This window comes from Puma concolor, chromosome C2 (assembly GCF_028749965.1).
Source record: "Puma concolor isolate L17-30 chromosome C2, mPumCon1.1.hap2, whole genome shotgun sequence".
NCBI classification, from domain to species: domain Eukaryota; kingdom Metazoa; phylum Chordata; class Mammalia; order Carnivora; family Felidae; genus Puma; species Puma concolor.
Window position 1 is genome coordinate 33,930,039 of NC_141675.1, and position 24,144 is coordinate 33,954,182.

The 24,144-nt window shown below is 44.1% G+C and overlaps 2 protein-coding genes and 1 long non-coding RNA gene across 7 annotated transcripts in view; 1 reads left to right on the forward strand and 2 right to left on the reverse strand.

Annotated features, from left to right (window-relative positions):
- Positions 1-1,741, reverse strand: part of DZIP1L (DAZ interacting zinc finger protein 1 like) — a 42,272-nt gene extending 40,531 nt beyond the window's left edge. For 2 of the 5 annotated variants that reach the window (XM_086674362.1, XM_086674360.1), the window contains exon 1: positions 1,653-1,741. The gene's annotated coding sequence lies outside the window, so the exon portion shown is untranslated. Of the gene's footprint in view, positions 1-1,204; positions 1,584-1,652 lie in introns of those variants that run through there. The other 3 variants (XM_086674363.1, XM_086674361.1, XM_086674364.1) reach the window with 2 other exon arrangements.
- On the forward strand, positions 1,427-6,837 carry LOC147577180 (uncharacterized). The gene is made up of 3 exons (XR_015239997.1): positions 1,427-2,036; positions 2,194-2,332; positions 6,043-6,837. It is a non-coding gene; the product is annotated as an uncharacterized LOC147577180 (long non-coding RNA).
- A 917-nt stretch (positions 6,838-7,754) lies between these two features.
- A4GNT (alpha-1,4-N-acetylglucosaminyltransferase) lies at positions 7,755-23,938 on the reverse strand. Its single transcript, XM_025914056.2, has 3 exons — positions 23,813-23,938; positions 15,494-15,972; positions 7,755-8,953 (listed from the first exon to the last, which is right to left on the reverse strand). Exons 2-3 carry the CDS (start codon positions 15,902-15,904, stop codon positions 8,339-8,341), a joined length of 1,026 nt encoding a protein of 341 aa, XP_025769841.1. The 5' UTR covers positions 15,905-15,972; positions 23,813-23,938; the 3' UTR covers positions 7,755-8,338.
- Positions 23,939-24,144: the final 206 nt, after the last annotated feature.

The window sequence follows — 24,144 nt, forward strand, 5'->3', positions numbered from 1 at the left end:
CTCTACCCCGCTCTCTCTCTCTCTCTCTCTCTCAAATAAATAAACATGAAAAAAATTTTAATAAGATAAAAATTGGGGGAAGGGCTTTGACTGGCCTTGCTTAGGAGTATTTTAGGGAGGAAGACTACAAACCGACATGACCTATCTTCCTAGGTACAGAATTGTCAAAACTCACTACTGCTTTTCACATCTAAAAGAATACCAGTGTAGAATATACTGACGCTTTCTTTCCCATGGAACCCCCACAGAAACCCCCCTAGAGGCGCAAGGCCTAGGTACAGCTGACATTGCAGGTAGTCAACCCTGCTAACCAGGACTGGCCGTTTATGAAAGGGGCCTGCCAGGGGTTTCGGAACAGCCCACCAAGTTGCCCCCTTCCCTGTTCCTGTCAGTGTCCACTGAGCCACAGGCCTTTTGACCAAACCCCAGCTCTGTGTCAGAAGCCAGTTATATTCCACAAAGGAATTCAGGCTTCTGTTCCCAACCTGAAGCATATATCTCTGTGGGACCATTTTATCAAGTTGGACAGTATCCAAAAGTATCTCCACATGAGGAAGATGTCTCTAGACCCCTGGTGCTGACAGAGACAGGAAAAAAAAAAGACTGTTTATCAACCACTTGACTGTAGGACTGGCCTTCTGTAAGTGGGGTTGTTCTCACTGGCCAGTCCTCAGCTCCAGGGAGACAGAAGGAAGTGATGAGGGACCCTGACAGAGGAGGGAGACCACCCACTCTGTCTGCAGATGAAAAGTGTGAGGCCACAGTGAAAGCACCTCACTCACCAGGCTTCTCTTCCAAGTGCTGTGCTGTTAGAAATCAAATTCCGTGAACAATGGAGGGGCAGGTAGGGGCCGGGCCCTTAGGGTGCTGGCTGAAGGCCAGCCCTTGTCCAAGCCCTCCAGACCCCCTTCTGGATCCTCATTCCATCCTGTACAAAGCAAGTCTCCCCTGGACTTCATCTGCATCGACTTCAAAAGGAAAATACCATTGTGCTGCCTCCTGCTAAACTCCAGCCCCAGAGCGCAAGAGGGACAAACCAAGATGCCAATGTGTTTGTTTTTAAATCACCTCATTATCAAAAGATCCCCTTTTACCTGCAGAACTCAGAGCATCAAGCCCCCCAAACCATTTTACTTTTTTCAAAAAGTAAGCATCCAAGTCTGTCCACCCAGGGAAGCCCAATCCTGCTTCCCTCCTGGGGTACCTCGGTCTAGGGTAGGCCGAGAGAGCTGGATTTGGGGGCCCACGCGGGGCGCAGGAAGCGGCGGTCCACAGCCCCAGCTCCGCCGGCTGGTCCCCTGCGGGGCGTCGCTAATGTTTAACCTCCGGCAGCCCGCGGCATCCACAGCTCGGACGGCGAGGGCGCTCCCCATCCGCACCCCTCCCGAGCCGAATTCCTGCCATAGTTTTCCCACGCAGCCCCGCTCTCCTGGGGGCCGCCGGAGCCGGCGGAGCGGGCAGAGGTCCGGAGGTGCGGGCTCCCCAGCTCGGCCCCGGCCCCGCCTCCCGGCTCGCTCCACCGCCCCGACCTCCCGGGGGCCGTTCCCGGAACGCTCGCCGCCGCGCGGCCGGGGATGCTCCCCCAGCGTCGTGGAGCCCGGACGCCCTCCCCGGCGGGCACCGAACCGGCCGCCCACCCCCGTGCAGCCGACCTGCGGGCCCGCGGGCGACAGAGCCTTCCGCACCAGCAGCCGGAGGCCCCCGGGTCTCCGACGCCTCGCGCTCTCGAGACTGCCTCCCCACCCCACCCAGACAGGGGTGGAGCTTCTCCCTTCCCCCTCCCCCCCGGGACGAGCTATTTTTAGGTTGTTACGGAGAAGGGGAGGGAATGCCACGTTTAATCCGTTGCGAAAATCCAGGATCCAAGAGAATGGCTCCCAGGCCCTACTGAGAGGGCGGCCGCGTGGAGCCCAGGGAGGCTGGACGTGTTCCGGTCCACACAGCCACCCACCCACCACCACCACCGCCACCACCCCCAACAACAACAAAAGCTGTTCTGCTGAAAAGCCAGAGCAGTTGCAGAGCTAGTCCATATGGCGAGCAACCCACAACCCCCAACCTTCTAGCTTGTCCTGTGGCTCTGCCTCTGAAACCCAGGACCCAAGAACGCTTTCTCCCCTGATATGGTCCCCGGTCCCTAGCCAGTCATCGCTTTACTGAGACTCAGATTTCTGGCTTTTTTTTTTTTTAAAGGTCTTCCTCCCGTTCCAGTCTCAATCTGCACACGTGTATGGCAACAAGTGTTGGCAAGGATGTGAGAAATTGGAGCCCCCCCCCTCCTTTATTGCTGGTGGGAACATAAAATGGTACCGCTGCTGTGAAAAAGAGAACGGTGAGTCCTCAAAGAATTGAAAATAAAATTAGCATAGGATCTGACGATTCCATTTCTGGGTAAATACTCAAAAGAGGGGCGCCTGGGTGGCGCAGTCGGTTAAGCATCCGGCTTCAGCCAGGTCACGATCTCGCGGTCCGTGAGTTCGAGCCCCGCATCAGGCTCTGGGCTGGTGGCTCGGAGCCCCGAGCCTGTTTCCGATTCTGTGTCTCCCTCTCTCTCTGCCCCTCCCCCGTTCATGCTCTGTCTCTCTCTGTCCCAAAAATAAACGTTGAAAAAAAAAATTAAAAAAAAAAATAAGGTCATTGTAGGGGCACCTGGGTGGCTCAGTCAGTTAAGCCTCTGACTTCAGCTCAGGTTACGATCTCGCGGTCCGCGAGTTCGAGCCCCGCGTAGGGCTCTGGGCTGATGGCTCAGAGCCTGGAGCCTGTTTCTGATTCTGTGTCTCCCTCTCTCTCTGCCCTTCCCCCGTTCATGCTCTGTCTCTCTCTGTCCCAAAAATAAATAAACGTTGAAAAAAATTTATTTTTATGGGGCGCCTGGGTGGCGCAGTCGTTTAAGCGTCCGACTTCAGCCAGGTCACGATCTCGCGGTCCGTGAGTTCGAGCCCCGCGTCAGGCTCTCGGCTGATGGCTCAGAGCCTGGAGCCTGTTTCCGATTCTGTGTCTCCCTCTCTCTCTGCCCCTCCCCCGTTCATGCTGTGTCTCTCTCTGTCCCAAAAATAAATAAAACGTTGAAAAAAAAATTAAAAAAAATAAATAAATACTCAAAAGAATTAAAACAGGGACTAAAACAGATACTTGTACGCTCCTGTTCATAACAGCATTACTCACAACAGCCGAAAGGTGTAAACAACTCGTGTCTGTTAACATATAAATGGATGAACAAAATGTAGTACATACATACGATGAATTGTTATTCAGTCTTAAGACATAATGAAGGACTGATACATGCCCCACTATGAATAAACCTTGGAAATACTACGCTAGGTGAGATAAACCAGATGCAAAAGGAGAAATGTTATATAATTCCACTTATGCAAGATAACTAGAAGAGTCAAATTCATAGAGCTATTCCAGAAAGTAGAATAGTGGTTACCAGGGGCTGGGGCGGGGGTTGTAGGGAACAGGGAGTTGTTGTTCAACGGGTACAGTTTCAATTTGGAATGATGGATAAGTTCTAGAGATGGATGGTGGGGTGGGTTGAATGTACTTAATGCCACTGAATTGTACATTTGAAAATGGTTAAAAGGGTAGATTTTATGGCATCTATATATTTTACCACAATTTTTTAAATGGAAAAAAAGAACTGGCCGGCCAGGACCAGGATCCAGTAGGGATGTCTGTAAGCCATCTACTCTGATGGGGAATCTTGTTCCTCCTCTTCCTCTTGGCCAGGGCACACTTTCCACTCCAGGAGTTCCTGCCACCTACTAGAGGGGAGACAAAGACACAGGCTTTAGGGTCAAAGACACAACAACATCCTAGAAGAAAGCACAGGCAATAATTTCTCTGACATCAGCTGTAGCAGCATTTTCTAGGTATGTCTCCTGTGGCAAGGGAAACAAAAGAAAAAATAAACTATTGGGACTATGTCAAAATAAAAATCTTCACAGTGAGAGAAACAATCAACAAAACTAAAAGGCAACCTACCGAATAGAAGATATTTGCAAATGATGTATTCAATAAAGAGTTAGTATCCACAATATATAAAGAGCTGATAAAACTCAACACACAGACAAATAAATCAACCAATTAAAAAATGGGCAGGGGAAAACTGGGTGGCTCAGTCTGTTGAGTGTCCAGCTTTGGCTCAGGTCATGATCTCACGGTTCGGGAGTTCAAGCCCTGCATCCAGCTCTCCACTGCCAGTGCACAGCCCACTTTAGATCCTCTGTCTCCCTCTCTCTCTGCCCCTTGCCCGCGTTGTCTCTCTCTCTCAAAAATAAATAAACGTTTAAAGATTTTTAAAAAATCATAAAAATATAAAAACCAACAGGTGGCATAACAATTCTTTTAAAAAATGGGCAGAAAACATCAACAGACATTTCTCCAAAGAAGACATACAGATAGCCAACAGACACATCAAAAGATGCTCAATGTCACTTACCATCAGGGAAATGCAAAGCAAAACTACAAAGAGATACCATTTCACACCTGTCTAAATGGCTAAAATCAAACACACAAGAAACAAGTGTTGGTGAGGATATGGAGAAAAAAGGAACCCTTGTGCACTGTTGGTGGGAATGCAAACTGGTACAGCCACTCTGGAAAACCGTATGGAGTTTCTTCAAAAAGTTAAAAGTAGAACTACCCTATGATCCAGTAATCACACTACTGGGTATTTACCCAAAAAAAATTACAAAAACACTAATTCAAAGGGATATATGCACCTCTGTGTTTATTGCAGCATTATTTACAATAGCCAAATTATGGAAGCAGCCCAAATGCCATCAACAGATGAATGGATAAAGAAGAGGTGATGGACACACGCAAATACACACAAATACACACACGCAATGGAATATCACTCAGCCATTAAAAAAGAATGAAATCTTGCCATTTACAACAACAAGGATGGAGCTAGGGAGAATAATGACAAGCAAAATAAGTCAGAGAAAGAAAAATACCATATGATTTCACTCATATGTGGAATTTAAGAAACAAAACAAACTGGGGCACCTGGGTGTCTCTTGGTTAAGCATCATACTTCTAACTTCGGCTCAGGTAATGATCTCATGGTTCGTGAGTTCGAGCCCCATGTCAGGCTCGCTGCTATCAGCATGGAGCCTGCTTTGGATCCTCTGTCCCCCCCTCTCTCTGCCCCTCCCCCTGCTCATGCTTGCTCTCTCTCTCTCTCTCTCTCTCAAAAAAAAGAAACATTAAAAAGATAAGCATAGGACACCCTGTAAAAAATGAGAAACAAATGAGCAAAGGAAAAAAGAGAGAGAGAGAGAAAGGCAAACCAAGAAACAGACTGTTAACTATATAGAACAAACTGATGGTTACCAGAGAGGAGAGGATGGGGGATGGGTGAAATAGGTGATGGGGATTAGGGAACGCACTTGTGATGAGCACTGGGTGATGTATGGAATTTTTGGATCACTATATTGTACACCTGAAACTAATATAACATTGTGTGTTAACTATACTGGAATTAAACATTTTAAATGATGCATTTACATTTCCACATTCCCAAACTATGTAACCCTGGAAAAGTCACTTAACCCTTCTGTAAAATGGGAAAAATAAACTCTGTCTAGCAGGGTCATTATGAGAACCAAATTAGCTAAGCCATCTCTAGGCTTAGCCCAGGGCCTTGCAGTCAGTGATGTGCCCTCTAGAGTTCATACAAATGTGAAATCTGTGGGGGCTTGGAAAATTTGTTTCTCAGTTCTCTTCCCACTGGATCCCTGAAGTATGCAGAAAGGAGCTCTGGCGGTACCCGTGTGTGTTTGTATGTGTCATTTACACCAGCCTCAATTCCCCTTTGTGTAACTGGGGTACCCTCATTTGCAGGGTTGTTGTGAGAAAGTGAACTTGACATACAGCCTCATCTACCTTGTCAGTAATTCCAAAAGCTAAAACTCTGTCTTCGGCTGACCAAGACTTCCCACGCATGGAACCTTCACATCCTTCCCCTACTGGGCCACATTTCAACATTCGATACAGCCAAGAGTTAGTGAGTGCCTCCTATGTGCTCTATTTTAGGTTCCGAAGAATACCAAGAGGGTGGGTCCTGAATACCTGCGGTTCTCATCTGGCCCCATAGCCTCTCACCCCTTCCTCAGGCCAGTGACAGACACCCGCTCTCTGACTCAGCACAGACACCATCACAACTGGTCTCCTTCCTACACTTAGGGATGTGACAGGAGGCAGTGGGACCGACTGCTGACTGAAGGTGGACTTTAGACCCTAGGCAGCCCACCATGGGAGTGCTCTCTGCTGTCAACTGTTGGCATCACACCTCAGAAGCCAGCTCCAGAGCCAGCTCTAGCTTCCAGAAGGGCATCTGAGGTATATGGGACAGATCTCCCAATGCCTGGATGCTGGCCGCAAATGCTGACTGAGGTAATCGTAGGTCAAAAGTATGTTGTTGGGTTTTCACAGTGGTGATGGATGGATTGACAGGTATATAGTCAAAATGAGATTTTACATAAAAATCTGGTTTGCTGATTTCTCTTGAAAAATCTGAGGACCTTGCAATAAGTGGCCTGCACTCTGACATGCCAAGAACTGGCTGAAGCTTGGGCTTCAAACCTTTTCCTTGGGCACAAATTATACTCTAGCACATTCCCTGAAAAAAATCACCTTAAAGGTGATAGATGCACTTACAAAAGAGATCGCCTTTCTCAGGAAAAAAAATTGTTCTTTCCTGCAAAATGAAAAATGCAGCATCAGTCTAACCAGGACCCTCTGTGCGTCTAGAAACAAACCCAAGGCATGGCAAGCTGGGAGAAACTGAAAAAAATTACACTAAAATAATAAAAATGTTTGTGTCCTTAATATACAAAGGGTGGTTATAAATCAATAAGAAATAGAAAGGGGTGCCTGGGTGGCTCAGTAGGTTAAGCGTCCAACTTTGGCTCAGATCATGATCTCACAGTTCGTGGGTTCGAGCCCTGGGTCATACTCTGGGCTGACAGCTCAGAGCCTGGAGTCTGCTTCAGAGTCTGTGTCTCCCTCTCTCTCTGCTCCTCCCTTGCCTTTCTCTCTCTCAAAAATAAATATATTGGGGTTCCTGGGTGGCTCAGTTGGCTAACCATCCAACTTCAGCTCAGGTCATGATCCCACGGTTCATGGGTTCGAGCCCCATGTTGGGCTCCGTGCTGACAGCTCGCCTGGAGCCTGCTTCAGATTATGTGTCTCCCTCCCCCACTCATTCTCTCTCTGTCTTTCTCTCTCTCTCTCTCTCTCTCTCTCTCAAAAATGAATAAATGTTTAAAAAACATTCATATGTTGAAATCCTAACCCTCAATGTGATGATATTAGAAAGTGGGGCCTTTGGGAGGTAATTAGGTCATGAGGGTGAAGCCCTCATGAGTGGGATTAGTTTCTCTATAAAAAGGACCCCAGAGAGCTCCCTTGACCCCTTCCCCTCTACGAGAATTCTACAAGAAAAGTGCCCTCTGCCACCAGAAGAGGATCCTTACTAGAACCTGACCGTGCTGGCACCCTAATCTTGGACTACCAGCCTCCAGAACTGTGAAAAATAAATTTCTGTTGCTTATAAACCACCCAGTCCGTGGTACTTTGTTACTGCAGCCCAAACTGACTAAGACGGAACCATGTCTGCTTGATCCAGCAGTATTTTCAGCAACTAAATCAGTGCTTGGCACACAGAAGGGGCTTGGTTAATATTCATTGACTGAATTCACTAATGAATATCAAAGTCAGGATATCAAGACTCTTTGTCCCAAGATCAGAAATTAAGACTCTTTGTCCCTAGTCCATTCTGCTGAAATTAATCTTACAGAAGTAAATTTAACAGGTAGCGAAACCGTTAGCTGCCTCTCCTAACACCCATTTTCTTCTCTTCCTCCTTAAATTTTTCAGCATCTCTTGCAGTGAGTGAGTGAGATGTAAAGGCAAGTGTTACACAGTACTTATAGGAAGTTTTCATAAAATAAAGGAGGGGTACGTTCCTCCTTCCTTCATCCTGCTGCCTGAAATGCAGACATAATGGGCTGGATACCAAGCAGCCATATAGACCAGGGGCTATGGACGCTAAGGATAACAAACAAGAAAATGCAAGAAACCTGAGTCCCCAACGACCACAGTGACCACACCTCCCCTAAATCGCCTGCCTTCAGACTTCTTTTACATGAGAGAGAAATAAGCTTCTATATTTTATACACCAATGATCTTTGGGATTTTTGTATTATAGACAGAGAAAGCTGAGCCTAAGCGATACGTGGGTAAACCCCCCCACCCCTGGGGAACGTGGACATGAGCTGCACGCTGGCACTCCAGGAACCGGTTCTATAACATAGAGCCAGTGTGGGCTCTATTTGTTACCTGGACCCACCTCCCCAGTCACTGACCCCTCTGGGCTTTGAATCAGGTCCCTGTAAGTCCTGGGACAGTGCTTACGGCAGAGATTTTCCACCAGCGTGTTGCTCCCTCTAACCACAGTCCTTCCTTCGTTGTTCATGTAGTTCCACAGATGCAGGGCATAGGAGTCATTGAAGCTCAGGTCTTTGTCCCAGACTTCATAGTAGCGCCTCCACTCTGGATAGGAGATGGGGTAAAATCTCTGAGGGTGTAGGAAGGACAGGTTCAAACACCTGAAATCACTCACCTCCTGGAAGTCTCTAAGTTTGCACCACAGTCTCAACATCCTTGTCATCAAACTGGGACCCTGGTTGCCCCAAATGTCTGAATTGTAGTGTTCTACAAAGTTTTCCATGCACTCCCACAGGAAGGGGTGGTGGGGCAGGAATCCAAACACCCCATTACTAGAGTACTGAGAAGACTGTGCAGCCAGAAAGTTCTCCTCAGGGATGGGCCGGATGGAGATGACATCGGTGTCCATGTAGATGCCGCCATATTTCCAGATGATGGCCAGGCGGGACGCATCTGAGCTGACGTGGAGCCAGTTGCTCTCCACACTGGCGTTGATCTGCAGGAACACGTGCAAATCAGCCACAGCAGCAGGAGAAAAAGGAAGGGTGTCATAACGTGAGGCCAGCCCATGGTAGCTGAGGAGAAGGAAGCAAGCCAGCTTCTCGAAAATCTGCTTACAAAAACCCAATTTTACAAATTGACCAAACTTACCTCCACCCCAAAATTTGCCTGTAAGTGAAAAGTTTACAGCAACCAGTGTCAATGGGCAGACTTTGCAAGCTTTTAAAGAATTCATGAATTTGGTTTTTGTTTGTTTTTAATTAAAGCACTAGAATGGTAAAGAAGAAACCCTGAAGGGATTTCACAATAAACCATATGAGCCATTTTCAGCAGGGTGTAGTTTAACCACAAATATGAAACTGTGAAGCAGGAATTTTTTTGAGTCCTAGAAATGCTAAAAACTAATAAAGAAAAAGTAAACTAGGAAACTATAGAATAGATCAATATGTACGCTTCTTGAGAAATTGGTAAAAGAATCTTAAAATGCATGCATGCCTTCTCTCACTAATTATTTCCTTTAATGATATTCATTGAGGCCCTAATTTCCTTTAAAAAAATTTTTTTTTAACATTTAGTTATTTTTGAGAGCCAGAGAGAGAGCACAAGTGGGGGAGGGGCAGAGAGAGAGAGAGAGAGAGCCAAAATCGGAAGCAGGCTCCAGGCTCTGAGCTGTCAGCACAGAGCCCAACGCGGGGCTCAGGCCCACGAAGTGTGAGATCATGACCTGGGCCGAAGTCAGACACTTAACCGATTGAGCCACCCCGGCACCCCATTGAGGGCCTACTTTCAATGTGCCAAGCTCTGTTATAGCTGCTAGGGAGAGAGCAATAAACAGACAGACAAAAATCCCTACCTGGAGGAGATAGACGATAAATAAATCAATATATAATATGTCAGGTGTTCACAAGGACTATGAAGGAAAAACAGCTGGGTGAGGAGGATATGAAAGGGGCAGGGTGGAACACTATCTTACCTTGGGTTTCAGCGAGCTCAAGGGCCCTGAGGTAGGAATACAATCACTGTGTGCAGAAACAGAGAACAGAGTAGTGTGGCCAAAGCAGGGCAGTGAAGGAGGGGTAGGAGATGAGAGCAGAGAGGGGTGGGTGGAGAGGGAGGATGGATCACGTAGACTGGAGTTATCTGAAGACTGAAATTACTTGAAGGTTTAGAAGAAAGGAGTGATGTGACCTGACTCAGTCTTGAAAGGGTCCTCTGTGGCAAACAGACAGGGGCAGGGCTTGGGAGGCAGCAAGGGCAGAAACACAGAGGCAAGTTAGGAAGGCAGATGAAATGTTCAGATCCTAGGCACACGGTAAAGATGAAGAGGGTCAGGGTGTGGATGGATTGGATGTGGAGGGGGAGAGAGGAGTCGAGGATGACTGCAAATGCTAAAAAAGGGAGCAAAGCAGAAAGTGACTCTAAAAAGAATAAAAAACAATCTTTATAAATGGCAATAAAAACTAATCACTATAGACAGCAACCTTCTCAAATGGAATGCTGAAAGTTTGAATAGAGAAAACAAAATAGATTTTTCTGGATTGAAACATATTGATTAAAAGATTGAAATAGAGACAACTGGATGACCCTAACACTTGATCTCAGCTCAAGTCTTCATCTCAGGGTTGTGAGTTCAAGCCCCATGCTGGGCTCCACACAGGGCATGGAGCCTACTTAAATAAATAAATAAATAAATAAATAAATAAATAAATAAATATTTTTTTTTTTAATGAATTTTGAGAGAGAAAGAGAAACACTAGCAAGGGAAGGGCGGGGGGGGGGGACAGAGGATCTAAAGTGGGCTCCACGCTGACAGCAGTGAGACCATGTGGGGCTCAAACCAATGAACCATCAGATCATGACCTAAGCTGAAGTCAGACGCTCAACTGACTAAGCCACCCAGGCACCCCAATAAATGAATTAAAAGTAAAGAAAGATTGAACATAAACATTTGGCATTTTTTTTTTAAGTTTATTTATTTATTTAGAAAGAGAGGGAGAGAGTGTGCCTGGGTAAGGGGCATAGAGAGAGGGAAAGAGAGAGAATCTCAAGCAGGCTTCGCACTACACTGTCAGGACAGAGCCCAACGTGGGCATGAACCAGGAGATTATGACCTGAGCCGAAAACAGGAGTCAGACGCTTAACTGAGTCACCCACGTGCCCTGACAAAATAAACATTATTTATTTATTATTTATCTATTTATCTACTTATTTATTTTTTAATGAACATTCTTTAAAACTCTGCTAAAGGGAGGCACCTGGATTGCTCATCGGTTAAGCATCCAACTTCGACTCAGGTCATGATCTCACAGTTGGTGAGTTTGAGCCCCGAGTCAGGCTCTGTGCTGACAGCTCAGAGCCTAGAGCCTGCTTCAGATTCTGTGTGTGTGTGTGTGTGTGTGTGTGTGTGTGTGTGTGTGTGTCTGCCCCACCCCACTCATACTCTCTCTCTCTCTCTCAAAAATAAATAAACATTAAAAAAAAAAACACTTAAAAAAAAACTCTGCTATAGGGGCGCCTGGGTGGCTCATTTGGTTAAGCATCTGACTTTGGCTCAGGTCATGATCTTACAGTTCATGAGTTTGAGCCCCGCATCCAGCTCTGTGCTGACAGCTCAGAGCCTGGAGCCTACTTCAGATTCTGTGTCTCCCTCTCTCTCTCTGTCCCTTCCCCACTCACACTCTGTCTCCCTCTCTCTCTCTCTCTCAAAAATAAACATTAAACAAAAAAATTTTTTAATTAAAAAAATCATTGCTATAAAGCCAAATGAAGGCAAGACAATTAATACTTTGCAAGAATCTTTACACAAATTGTTAACATCACAAAATTGTATACAAATGCTGAAAACCTCATAAATAATAACAGCCAAAATTTATCAAAAACTGTTCCAACCTCTTTATAATCTACACAAATGCTCAAAGACCGATATTATGATTATTCCCATTTTTCAAGTTAAGAGATAAAAGAAACAAGAAATTCAGTAATTTGTCCAAGGTGAGAGAGGCAGAGGCTGAATTTGAACCCAGCCAGTCTGGCTCCAGAGATCCACTCATTCAAAAAAAAATAAGGTTTTGGTAAAAATAAGTAAAATTGATTATTTGGTAAATTGGTGAGTGTTAGTGAACAGATACATAGGATATCAAAAGCCACACGAAATCACAGGAGGAAGAAGCCTGCCTTTTTGTGGGCATTGGACTAAATCTACCTAAAACACAAAAGCTCCCACAGGGGTGAGCTCCAGGAAGGGGATTAGGATTCTGACTGCTCATCCCCTTCCTACCCCACAGTACGCAACCCCAGACATCTTTAAAGGCTACAGTTGCCAAATCAGTGCAGCAAACCAGCAAGTGATGGCACATTAGGTCATCCCCAATGGAGCAGAACATGCCACAGACCAGCACCCCAAAATTATCATGGTGTGATCACTGCAGATGCATAGCTTAGTGCAGTACCCTGCGGGCTCAGATGGGGCAGACACTTAAGGGTTCTGTGTCCCAGGGCCCACCTTGTTCCTAAAATTCAACCTTGTAAAATTGAGGTACAGCTCAGAAGACCCAGGCTGTGCTCTATGAGACATCAGCTCTAAGAAAACATTTATGTCCTACTGAAAGAGGTGTTCATGCTCAAATAAGTTTGGAAGATTCTGGTTGAATCAAATTACTGTTTCTTTAGTTCAGAAGTACAGAGGCTTTAATCTCTTCATGTACATGATTAGTCCACGAGGGAAAATTTTTTTTACGGTGTGGAATGCAACATCTCACCTTCCAAAACAATTTGGGCAGAAATTTATTTGTGTAAGGAGCGTAACACAGTTTAGGTAACGTTAGTCTAGCCCAGCTGTGGGGAAAGTAGGCCAACAGACTGCTGTTCTTGTTTAGATCTCCTGGAACAACGTCTAGCAGGCTAGCCCTGAGAGCGACAGGGACCTAGCCAGCATGTCCCCTCCAGGGACTCTCTCTGCTGCCAGGGCCTGCCTTCCCAGCCTGTGGCCTGTCCTGCTCCTTCCGAGGGGCCTGCGCTTGTCACCAACTATTTGTTGGGACCCCTGTGCTGGCAGCTGCCGGTAAAATCTCAATCTGATGAGCTGCTTCATCGCCTCCTGAGGAGTCTGAATTTGAGACTTGTAGGCTCTTCAGGACAAGAGATGGGCACCCTGGTTATGGAAGTCACATAGAGTCAAAAGTAAAACTGGCCACTTCCCCCACATACCAGTTGCTTAGTCCAGTAAATGTCTCCAGATGACAGTAAGTAGGCTCAAATGTGTCCTCCACCCAGGAAAGCACACACTCAGTCCCCAGGTGAATGAGGCAGGGCATGATAGGAGTTTTCATTTTTTATATATAAATACTGTAGTGGACTGAATAATGGCCACTCAAAGACCCCAGGTCCTACATCCCAGAACCTGTAAATGTTACCGCATTTGAGAAAAGGGTCTTTGCAGATGTGATCACATGAAGGATCTTGAGATGGGGAGATTATCCTGGGTTGTCCTGATTTGGGCCCTAAATGCTATCACAAGTATCCTTTAAAGACAGATGTAAAAAAAAAAAAAAAATTAAGAAAACAAAACAAAACAAAAAAACAGCCGCATCTTAAACTCACCAAGTTGTCCAGCTTTTCATATGTCAGTCATTCGTCACTAAAGTGGTGAAAGAAAGAAAGAAAGAAAGAAAGAAAGAAAGAAAGAAAGAAAGAAAAAAAGATGTAGAGGGAAAGTTCACACACACAGAGGAAAAGGACATGTGCAGATCTCCACTGGAAGGGTTTTTCCTAAGAGCTTCCTTGGGAACTGGGGCCCTGCCAGCACCTGATTTCCATTCGGTGAAATGGATTTGGCACTTTTGGCCTCCATCACCAAAAAAGAACAAATCTCTGTTGGTTTAGGTCACCAAGTTTGTGGTCATTTGATACAGCAGCCATAGGAAACTAACACAAGTACCGCCATAATGGCCTCAATATTGCCTCTTGGCCTGCAAAGCCTTAAGTATTCACTGTCTGGCCCCTTTACAAAGTATTTACCATCTGACATTTGGTCTAGCCTATGATTAGAACTTAGAAAGGACTTTACAGGATAAGCAAATGGTATAATTTTGATGCCAATTTTTAAATTATTTTTTTGTTTTTAAAATAATTAAAGCCATACAGAGAAAGACAGATACCATATGTGTTCACTCTTACATGGATCCTGAGAAACTTAACAGGAACCCATGGGGGAGGAGAAGAAAAAAAAAAAGAGAGAGGTTAGAGCGGGAGAGAGCCAAAGCATAAGAGACTCTTAAAAACTGAGAACAAACTGAGGGCTGATGGGGGGGTGGGAGGGAGGGGAGGGTGGGTGATGGGCATTGAGAAGGGCACCTGTTGGGATGAGCATTGGGTGTTGTATGGAAACCAATTTGACAGTAAATTTCATATATTAAAAAATAATAATAATAATAATTTTATTTATAAAATTAACTTATTCTCATCACTAAATGCACTCCCAATCCAACCACACTAACACACCTATTATCACTGTGTGTTGTGTATTTTCTTCAGGATTTTTTCTTCCATGTGGTTGGGGGGAAGGGTGGTACATAGGTAAAATAATTACAATTACATTCTAATACAAGTGTATTTATTCCATATTGTGTTGTAGTCTTCATAAGATGTCATGGCTAAAGCCTGCATAGTGGAATCATTGAGTGGTTGTACTATAATTTACTTAAGCGTTATCTGATTGTGGGCCCTCTGTGAGAGAAATATTTAATTGAAATGTTATTTCCTTATTATACTATGTTGCTAAGATGAAGATTACAAAATTCCCAAGAGCTCCTGGCATGTCTTGGTTGTATCTCAATATAACCCAATCTCATATAGCAGCACCCCATCTGATTTTTCATGAGTTCACTATTTACATCATCTTCAAGTTAAATATTGCCTCATTTCCCATTCAAATGCAAAAAAACAGTTTAACACAGATGGGTTTAAATAAGTGAAAAATAAGTGATTATACCCCCATAAAAGTTACCGAAACTCATTCATTAAGAATGGTCTCGGGGCGCCTGGGTGGCGCAGTCGGTTAAGCGTCCGACTTCAGCCAGGTCACGATCTCGCGGTCCGTGAGTTCGAGCCCCGCGTCGGGCTCTGGGCTGATGGCTCAGAGCCTGGAGCCTGTTTCCGATTCTGTGTCTCCCTCTCTCTCTGCCCCTCCCCCGTTCATGCTCTGTCTCTCTCTGTCCCAAAAATAAATAAACGTTGAAAAAAAAAAAAATTAAAAAAAAAAAAAAAAAAAAAAGAATGGTCTCAAGAGAAGCATAGTTCCTAAGAAATAAGGCTGGAAGCAAAAGACACCAGGCTAGAGATAAACCTAACTGAAGTCTCTCCTGTTTGTTTGAATCAGGACTCAACCCTGTACAAAGAAGACCAGGGTCTGGGTTCTGGTCCCATCTCTGACACTGAGTCCTTATGCTCAGTTTACCTATTCAAAATATGAGGAGATTGGACTCATTTTTTGTGGTACCTCCCAACACTGACATTCTAAGATTCTCTGAACACTTACGTGAGTGTACCATGAACGCAATGGTGTGTCTTCAAACAGCCTTTTCATATCCAAAGGGAAGAGGAAAACATTGTCTATGGCTGAGAGGAGGGAAAAGGCTGGGTAAGTGGAGTTTGAGGGCAGCCGTGTGGTGGTGTTGAGACCCTTCATGAAGAACACCACGGGCTTCTCTGGGTAAGTCTTGGCAGCAGATTCCACAGCACAAGAGACCAGAGGCGTTGGCTCCATTCTCTCTGAGGTCTCTATGAACACAATGCCATGCCCATGGCCCAGGAGGGCTTCCGGGTCTTGCTGGGCCTTTTGGGGAGGAAGGCAAGAGAAGAGACAGCTGGACTTCAGGCTGAGCTGGTAGAAGAAGACACAGGCAAGCAGCAGGATGGCCGACAGGAAGAACTGGAGCTCCTTCAGCATGTCTACTCCTCTCTCCCGCCTGCTCCTTTAAATCAACACGGCTAATTACAAAAATACATTCTCCAAACCTGATCAAGAGAGCACATAAGAAAATGATGCATGAATATCACTTCTAAGATTTGATTGTTTAAATCCTCAATGAAATATGATCAAATCAGGTACAATAATATTAACGAGAAAAATGCAGTCACTAGAGTTTATCGGAGGAATTTGAGGACGATTCGAAACAGGAGAATAAGGTAGATACAGGTGGGAAGATGGCGGCGTAGGAGGACGCTGAGCTCACCGCGTCCTGCTGATCACTTACATTCCACCTACATCTGCCTAAATAACCCAGAAAACCGCCAGAAGACTAGCAGAACGGATTCTCTGGAGCCAAGCGTAGACGAGAGGTCCACGGAAGAGGGTAGGAAGGGCGGAGAGGCGGTGCGCGCTACACGGACGGCGGGAGGGAGCCGGGGGGAGGGGCAGCCCGCCAGGCAAGCAGAGCCCCCGAGTCTGGCTGGCAAAAGCAGAGGGGCCAGACGGAGTGTGTTCTGACAGAAAGCAGGACTTAACATCTGGAAGGTTATAAGTTAACAGCTCTGCTCGGAGAGCAGAAGGCTGGAGGGCAACGGGAGAGAGAATTGTTGAGGCCTAGACGACAGAGCTCAGCTTGGCAGGGAACAAAGGTGCTCACCAGCGCCATCTTCCTCACCCATCCCCCAGCCAAAATCCCAAAGGGAACCAGTTCCTGCCAAGGAACTGCTTGCACCACGCAAACACCCAACACTGTGCTTCTGCGGATCCATCCCTCCCTCGGTGGGTCTGACTCCCTCCCGGTGCTGCAGGGCCCCTCCCAAAGTGGATCACCGAAGGAAAAGCGAGCTGATCCTGCCCCTCCCGCCCCTGTGCACTTTGCCAATCCACCCCAGCTAATATGCCAGATCCCAGCACCACGAGCCTGGCAGTGTGCAAGTAGCCCAGACGGGCCATGCCACCCCACAATGAAACCCGCCCCTAGGAGAGGGGAAGAGAAGGTACACACCAGTCTGACTATGGCCCCATTGGTAGGCTGGGGGCAGACATGAGGTCTGACTGCAGCCCCGCCCACCAACGCAAGTTATTCAAGACAGCACAGGGGAAGTGCCTTGCAGTTCCGCACCACTCCAGAGACTATCCAAAATGACGAAACGGAAGAATTCCCCTCAAAAAAACTTCCAGGAAATAATGACAGCTAACGAACTGATCAAAAAGGATTTAAACAATATAACAGAAAGTGAATTTAGAATAATAGTCATAAAATTAATCGCTGGGCTTGAAAACAGTATAGAGGACAGCAGAGAATCTATTGCTACAGAGATCAAGGGACTAAGGAACAGTCAGGAGGAGCTAAAAAAAAATGCTATAAATGAACTGCAGGGGCGCCTGGGTGGCTCAGTCGGTTGAGCGTCTGACTTCGGCTCAGGTCATGATCTCACGGTCCGTGAGTTCAAGCCCCGCGTCGGGCTCTGTGCTGACAGCTCAGAGCCTGGAGCCTGTTTCAGATTCTGTGTCTCCCTCTCTCTGACCCTCCCCCGTTCATGCTCTGTCTCTCTCTGTCTCAAAAATAAATAAACATTAAAAGTTAAAAAAAAAAAATGAACTGCAAAATAAAATGGAGACAACCATGGCTTGGATTGAAGACACAGAGGTGAACTAGAAGATAAAATTATGGAAAAAGAGGAAGCTGAGAAAAAGAGAGATAAAAAAATCCAGGAGTATGAGGGGAAAATTAGAGAACTAAGTGATGCACTAAAGAGAAATAATCTACACATAATTGGTATTCCAGAGGAGGAAGAGAGAGGGAAAGGTGCTGAAGGTGTACTTGAAGAAATAATAGCTGAGAAATTCCCTGATCTGGGGAAGGAAAAAGGCATTGAAATCCAAGAGGCACAGAGAACTCCCTTCAGACGTAACTTGAATCGATCTTCTGCATGACATATCATAGTGAAACTGGAAAAATACACGGATAAAGAGAAAATTCTGCAAGCAGCTAGGGATAAACGTGCTCTAACATATGAAGGGAGACTGATAAGACTCGTGACCAATCTCTGTACTGAAACTTGGCAGGCCAGAAAGCAATGGCAGGAAATCTTCAATGTGATGAACAGAAAAAATATGCAACCGAGAATCCTTTATCCAACAAGTCTGTCATTTAGAATAGAAGGAGAGATAAAGGTCTTCCCAAACAAACAAAAACTGAGGGAATTCGTCACCACTAAACCAGCCCTACAAGAGATCCTAAGGGGGATCCTGTGAGACAAAGTACCAGAGACATTGCTACAAGCATGAAACCTAAGGACATCACAATGACTCTAAACCCGTATCTTTCTATAATAACACTGAATGTTTATTGGTTATTATACCAAAAGACATGGGGTATCAGAATGGATAAAAACACAAGACCCATCTATTTGCTGTCTACAAGAGACTCATTTTAGACCTGAGGACACCTTCAGATTGAAATTGAGGGGATGGAGAACTATTTATCATGCTACTGGAAGCCAAAAGAAAGCTGGAGTAGCCATACTTATATCAGACAAATTAGACTTTAAATTAAAGGCTGCAACAAGAGATGAAGAAGGGCATTATATAATAATTACAGGGTCTGTCCATCAGGAAGAGCTAACAATTATAAATGTCTATGCGCTGAATACGGGAGCACCCAAATATATAAAACAATTACAAACATAAGCAACCTTATTGATAAGAATGTGGTAATTGTAGGGAACTTTAACACTCCACTTACAGAAATGGATAGATCATCTAGACACACAGTCAATAAAGAAACAAGGGCCCTGAATGATACATTGGATCAGATGGACTTCACAGATATATTTAGAACTCTGCATCCCAAAGCAACAGAATATTCTTTCTTCTCGAGTGCACATAGAACCTTCTCCAAGATAGATCACATACTGGGTCACAAAACAGCCCTTCATAAGTATACAAGAATTGAGATAATACCATGCATACTTTCAGACCACAGTGCTATGAAGCTTGAAATCAACCATAGGAAAAAGTCTGGAAAACCTCCAAAAGCATGGAGGTTAAAGAACACCCTACTAAAGAATGAATGGGTCAACCAGGCAATTAGAGAAGAAATTTAAAAATATATGGAAACAAACGAAAATGAAAATACAACAATCCAAATGCTTTGGGATGCAGCGAAGGCAGTCCTGAGAGGAAAATACATTGCAATCCAGGCCTATCTCAAGAAACAAGAAAAATCCCAAATACAAAATCTAACAGCACACCTAAAGGAAATAGAAGCAGAACAGCAAAGACAGCCTAAACCCAGCAGAAGAAGAGAAATAATAAAGATCAGAGCAGAAATAAACAATATAGAATCTAAAAAAACTGTAGAGCAGATCAATGAAACCAAGAGTTGGTTTTTTGAAAAAATAAACAAAATTGATAAACCTCTAGCCATGCTTCTCAAAAAGAAAAGGGAGATGACCCAAATAAATAAAATCATGAATGAAAATGGAATTATTACAACCAATCCCTCAGAAACACAAGCAATTATCAGGGAATACTATGAAAAATTATATGCCAACAAACTGGACAACCTGGAAGAAATGGACAAATTCCTAAACACCCACACACATCCAAAACTCAATCAGGAGGAAATAGGAAGCTTGAACAGACCCATAACCAGCGAAGAAATTGAGTCAGTTATCAAAAATCTCCCAACAAATAAGAGTCCAGGACCAGATGGCTTCCCAGGGGAGTTCTACCAGACGTTTAAAGCAGAGATAATACCTATCCTTCTCAAGCTATTCCAAAAAATAGAAAGGGAAGGAAAACTTCCAGACTCATTCTATGAAGCCAGTATTACTTTGATTCCTAAACCAGACAGAGACCCATTAAAAAAAGAGAACTACAGGCCAATATCCCTGATGAATATGGATGCAAAAATTCTCAATAAGATACTAGCAAATCGAATTCAAGAGCATACAAAAAGAATGATTCACCATGATCAAGTGGGATTCATTCCTGGGCTGCAGGGCTGGTTCAACATTCACAAATCCATCAATGTGATACATCACATTAATAAAAGAAAAGATAAGAACCATATGATCCTGTCAATCGATGCAGAAAAAGCATTTGACAAAATTCAGCATCCTTTCTTAATAAAAACCCTCGAGAAAGTCAGGATAGAAGGAACATACTTAAACACCATAAAAGCCATTTATGAAAAGCCCACAGCTAACATCATCCTCAATGGGGAAAAACTGAGAGCTTTCTCCCTGAGATCAGGAACACGACAGGGATGTCCACTCTCACCGCTGTTGTTTAACATAGTGTTGGAAGTTCTAGCATCAACAATCAGACAACAAAAGGAAATCAAAGGCATCAAAATCGGCAAAGATGAAGTTAAGCTTTCACTTTTTGCAGATGACACTTTTGCAGATGATATTATACATGGAAAATCCGATAGACTCCACCAAAAGTCTGCTACAACTGATACATGAATTTAGCAAAGTTGCAGGATACAAAATCAATGTACAGAAATCAGTTGCATTCTTATACACTAATAATGAAGCAACAGAAAGACAAATAAAGAAACTGATCCCATTCACAATTGCACCAAGAAGCATTAAATACCTAGGGATAAATCTAACCAAAGATGTAAAAGATCTGTATGCTGAAAACTATAGAAAGCTTATGAAGGAAATTGAAGAATATATAAAGAAATGGAAAAACATTCTATGCTCATGGATTGGAAGAATAAATATTGTCAAAATGTCAATACTACCCAAAGCTATCTACACATTCAATGCAATCCCAATCAAAATTGCACCAGCATTCTTCTCGAAGCTAGAACAAGCAATCCTAAAATTCATATGGAACCACAAAAGGCCCCGAATAGCCAAAGTAATTTTGAAGAAGAAGACCAAAGCAGGAGGCATCACAATCCCAGACTTTAGCCTCCACTACAAAGCTGTGATCATCAAGACAGCATGGTATTGGCACAAAAACAGACATATAGACCAATGGAATAGAATAGAAACCCCAGAACTAGACTCACAAAGCATGGCCAACTAATCTTTGACAAAGCAGGAAAGAATATCCAATGGAAAAAAGACAGTCTCTTTAACAAATGGTGCTGGGAGAACTGGACAGCAACATGCAGAAGGTTGAAACTAGACCACTTTCTCACACCATTCACAAAAATAAACTCAAAATGGATAAAGAACCTGAATGTGAGACAGGAAACCATCAAAACCCTAGAGGAGAAAGCAGGAAAAGACCTCTCTGACCTCAGCCGTAGCAATTTCTTACTTCACGCATCCCCAAAGGCAAGGGAATTAAAAGCAAAAATGAACTACTGGGACCTCATGAAGATAAAAAGCTTCTGCACAGCAAAGGACACAATCAACAAAACTAAAAGGCAACCAATGGAATGGGAAAAGATATTTGCAAATGACATATCGGACAAAGGGCTAGTATCCAAAATCTATAAAGAGCTCACTAACCTCCACACCCAAAAAACAAATAATCCAGTGAAGAAATGGGCAGAAAACATGAATAGACACTTCTCTAAAGAAGACATCCGGATGGCCAACAGGCACATGAAAAGATGCTCAACGTCACTACTCATCAGGGAAATACAAATCAAAACCACACTCAGATATCACCTCACACCAGTCAGAGTGGCCAAAATGAACAAATCAGGAGACTATAGATGCTGGAGAGGATGTGGAGAAATGGGAACCCTCTTACACTGTTGGTGGGAATGCAAACTGGTGCAGCCGCTCTGGAAAACAGTGTGGAGGTTCCTCAAAAAATTAAAAATAGATGTACCCTAAGACCCAGCAGTAGCACTGCTAGGAATTTACCCAAGGGATACAGGAGTACTGATGCATAGGGGCACTTGTACACCAATGTTTATAGCAGCACTCTCAACAATAGCCAAATTACCTAAATGTCCATCAACTGATGAATGGATAAAGAAATTGTGGTTTATATACACAATGGAGTACTACGTGGCAATGGGAAAGAATGAAATATGGCCCTTTGTAGCAATATGGATGGAAATGGAGAGTGTTATGCTAAGTGAAATAAGTCATACAGAGAAAGACAGATACCATATGTTTTCACTCTTATGTGGATCCTGAGAAACTTAACAGAAACCCATGGGGGAGGGGAAGGAAAAAAAAAAGAGGTTAGAGTGGGAGAGAGCCAAAGTATAAGAGACTCTTAAAAAATGAGAACAAATTGAGGGTTGATGGGGGGTGGGAGGGAGGGGAGGGTGGGTGACGGGTATTGAGGAGGGCACCTGTTGGGATGAGGACTGGATGTTGTATGGAAACCAATTTGACAATAAATTTCATATATTGGAAAAAAAAGAAACAGGAAAATAATAATTCATTCTTTTGAGTGGCCCATAGATCAACAGGCATGAAGAGCATCTATACATGAGCTATTGTAGAAATTTCTCTGGGGGCGCCTGGGTGGCTCAGTTGGTTAAGCATCCAACTTCAACTCAGGTCATGATATCACGGCTCATGGGTTCAAGCCCTGCATCAGGCTCTGTGCTGACAGCTGGGAGCCTGGAGCCTGCTTCAGATTCTGTCTCTGTCTCTCTCTACTGCTCCCGCTACCCCTTCTCTCTCTCAAATATAAATAAACAATAAAAAATGTATAAAATAAAAAGGAAAGAAAGAAATTTCTCTGAAGTTTACCTCAAGTTGTCTAGTTTCAGTTTGCAGGCCTTCAGAAAAAGGGGCAGTTTTAGTTCTCAGTGATTCCAGGTCAAGAGAATGGGAGAAAACTGGAAACCTTCATTTGGAGAGTCATAGCCAGGCATTTGAGGAAACCAGAAGAATTCAGGATCCAGCCTGATTTTATAGGCAAACAAACATTCAGATTCAGAACTAGAATCTAACATCTACGAAGGGTGTGTTGTTGAAACTTAATTTTTGTCCCTAAAAGCACCCTCGTTTCTGTTGAAGGTAGCAAAATTAAAATTAATTCATTTGTAAAAAAAGTCCATTTTTTAACAAACTTGTCCTACTTATTTACATAAACATAGCAAGAATAGTGATTGACCATCTGTTTTTAAAAATGTGCTTTGCTCAAAGTTTTTATAAGGAATTTCACATTGAACTTTTATTTTTTATATTAAATATAATTTACTGTCAGATTGGTTTCCATACGACACCCAGGGCTCATCCCAACAGGTGCCTCCTCAGTGCCCATCACCCACTTTCCCCTCTCCCCCACCCTCCATCCACCCTCAGTTTGTTCTCAGTATTTAAGTCTCTTATGGTTTGCCTCCCTCCCTCTCTGTAACTTCTTTTTCCCCCTTCCCCTCCCCCATGGTCTTCTGTTAAGTTTCTCAGGATCCACATAAGAGTGAAGACAAATGGCATCTGTCTTTCTCTGTATGACTTATTTCACTTAGCATAACACTCTCCAATTCCATCCACGTTGCTACAAATGGCCAGATTTCATTCTTTCTCATTGCCCAGTAGTATTCCATTGTGTATGTAAACCACATCTTCTTTATCCATTCATCAGTTGATGGACATTTAGACTCTTCCCATAATTTGGCTATTGTTGAAAGTGCTGCCATAAAATTGGGGTGCAAGTGCCCCTATGCATCAGCACTCCTGTATCCCTTGGGTAAATTCCTAGCAGTGCTACTGCTGGGTCACAGGGTGGATCTATTTTTAATTTTTTGAGGAACTTCCACACTGTTTTCCAGAGCGGCTGCAGCACTTTGAACTTTTAATAGCCTCTCAAGGCCAGAAGCCCAGCCAAATACTTGCCATCAGACTCACCTGCAATACCTGTAGATTTGGGTGAATTTCTCTTCTCCTGCGGTCCCCAAAATATCCTGAGGTTCCTGCACCTGAAGTGATATTCTTTACTTACCTGGTAAGGCTCTTGGAAACTCTATAAGCAAGGTATCAGGCTAACATTTCCAAGGGACCTTACTGGCTTCATAAAGTTAATCTTAGTTCCTTAAACCTGTCTGGTCATATCTGAATCTATGCAGGTGTCTCTCAAATATGACATTCTAGTTAAAGACTTGGTAATGTAGCCAATGTTTTCAGTGGTGTCCTGTTACAAGGAAAACAGATTCTCATTGGATGTATGTAAATGACTATAATTGCCAAGTGAGAAAGAATTCTCATTTAGAGTTTCTGAATTCTGGAGGGTTCAGATAGGGAGAAAAGACAAATGTTTCTATTTGCTTACAAAGG

Excerpts from the sequence above, each read along its gene's own strand:
- A4GNT (XM_025914056.2), bottom strand. The coding sequence starts at position 15,904 with ATGCTGAAGGAGCTCCAGTTCTTCCTGTCGGCCATCCTGCTGCTTGCC. Across the intron at positions 8,954-15,493 it reads TGCGTTCATGGTACACTCAC|ATCAACGCCAGTGTGGAGAG; the intron begins GTAAGTGTTCAG and ends GTGTTCCTGCAG.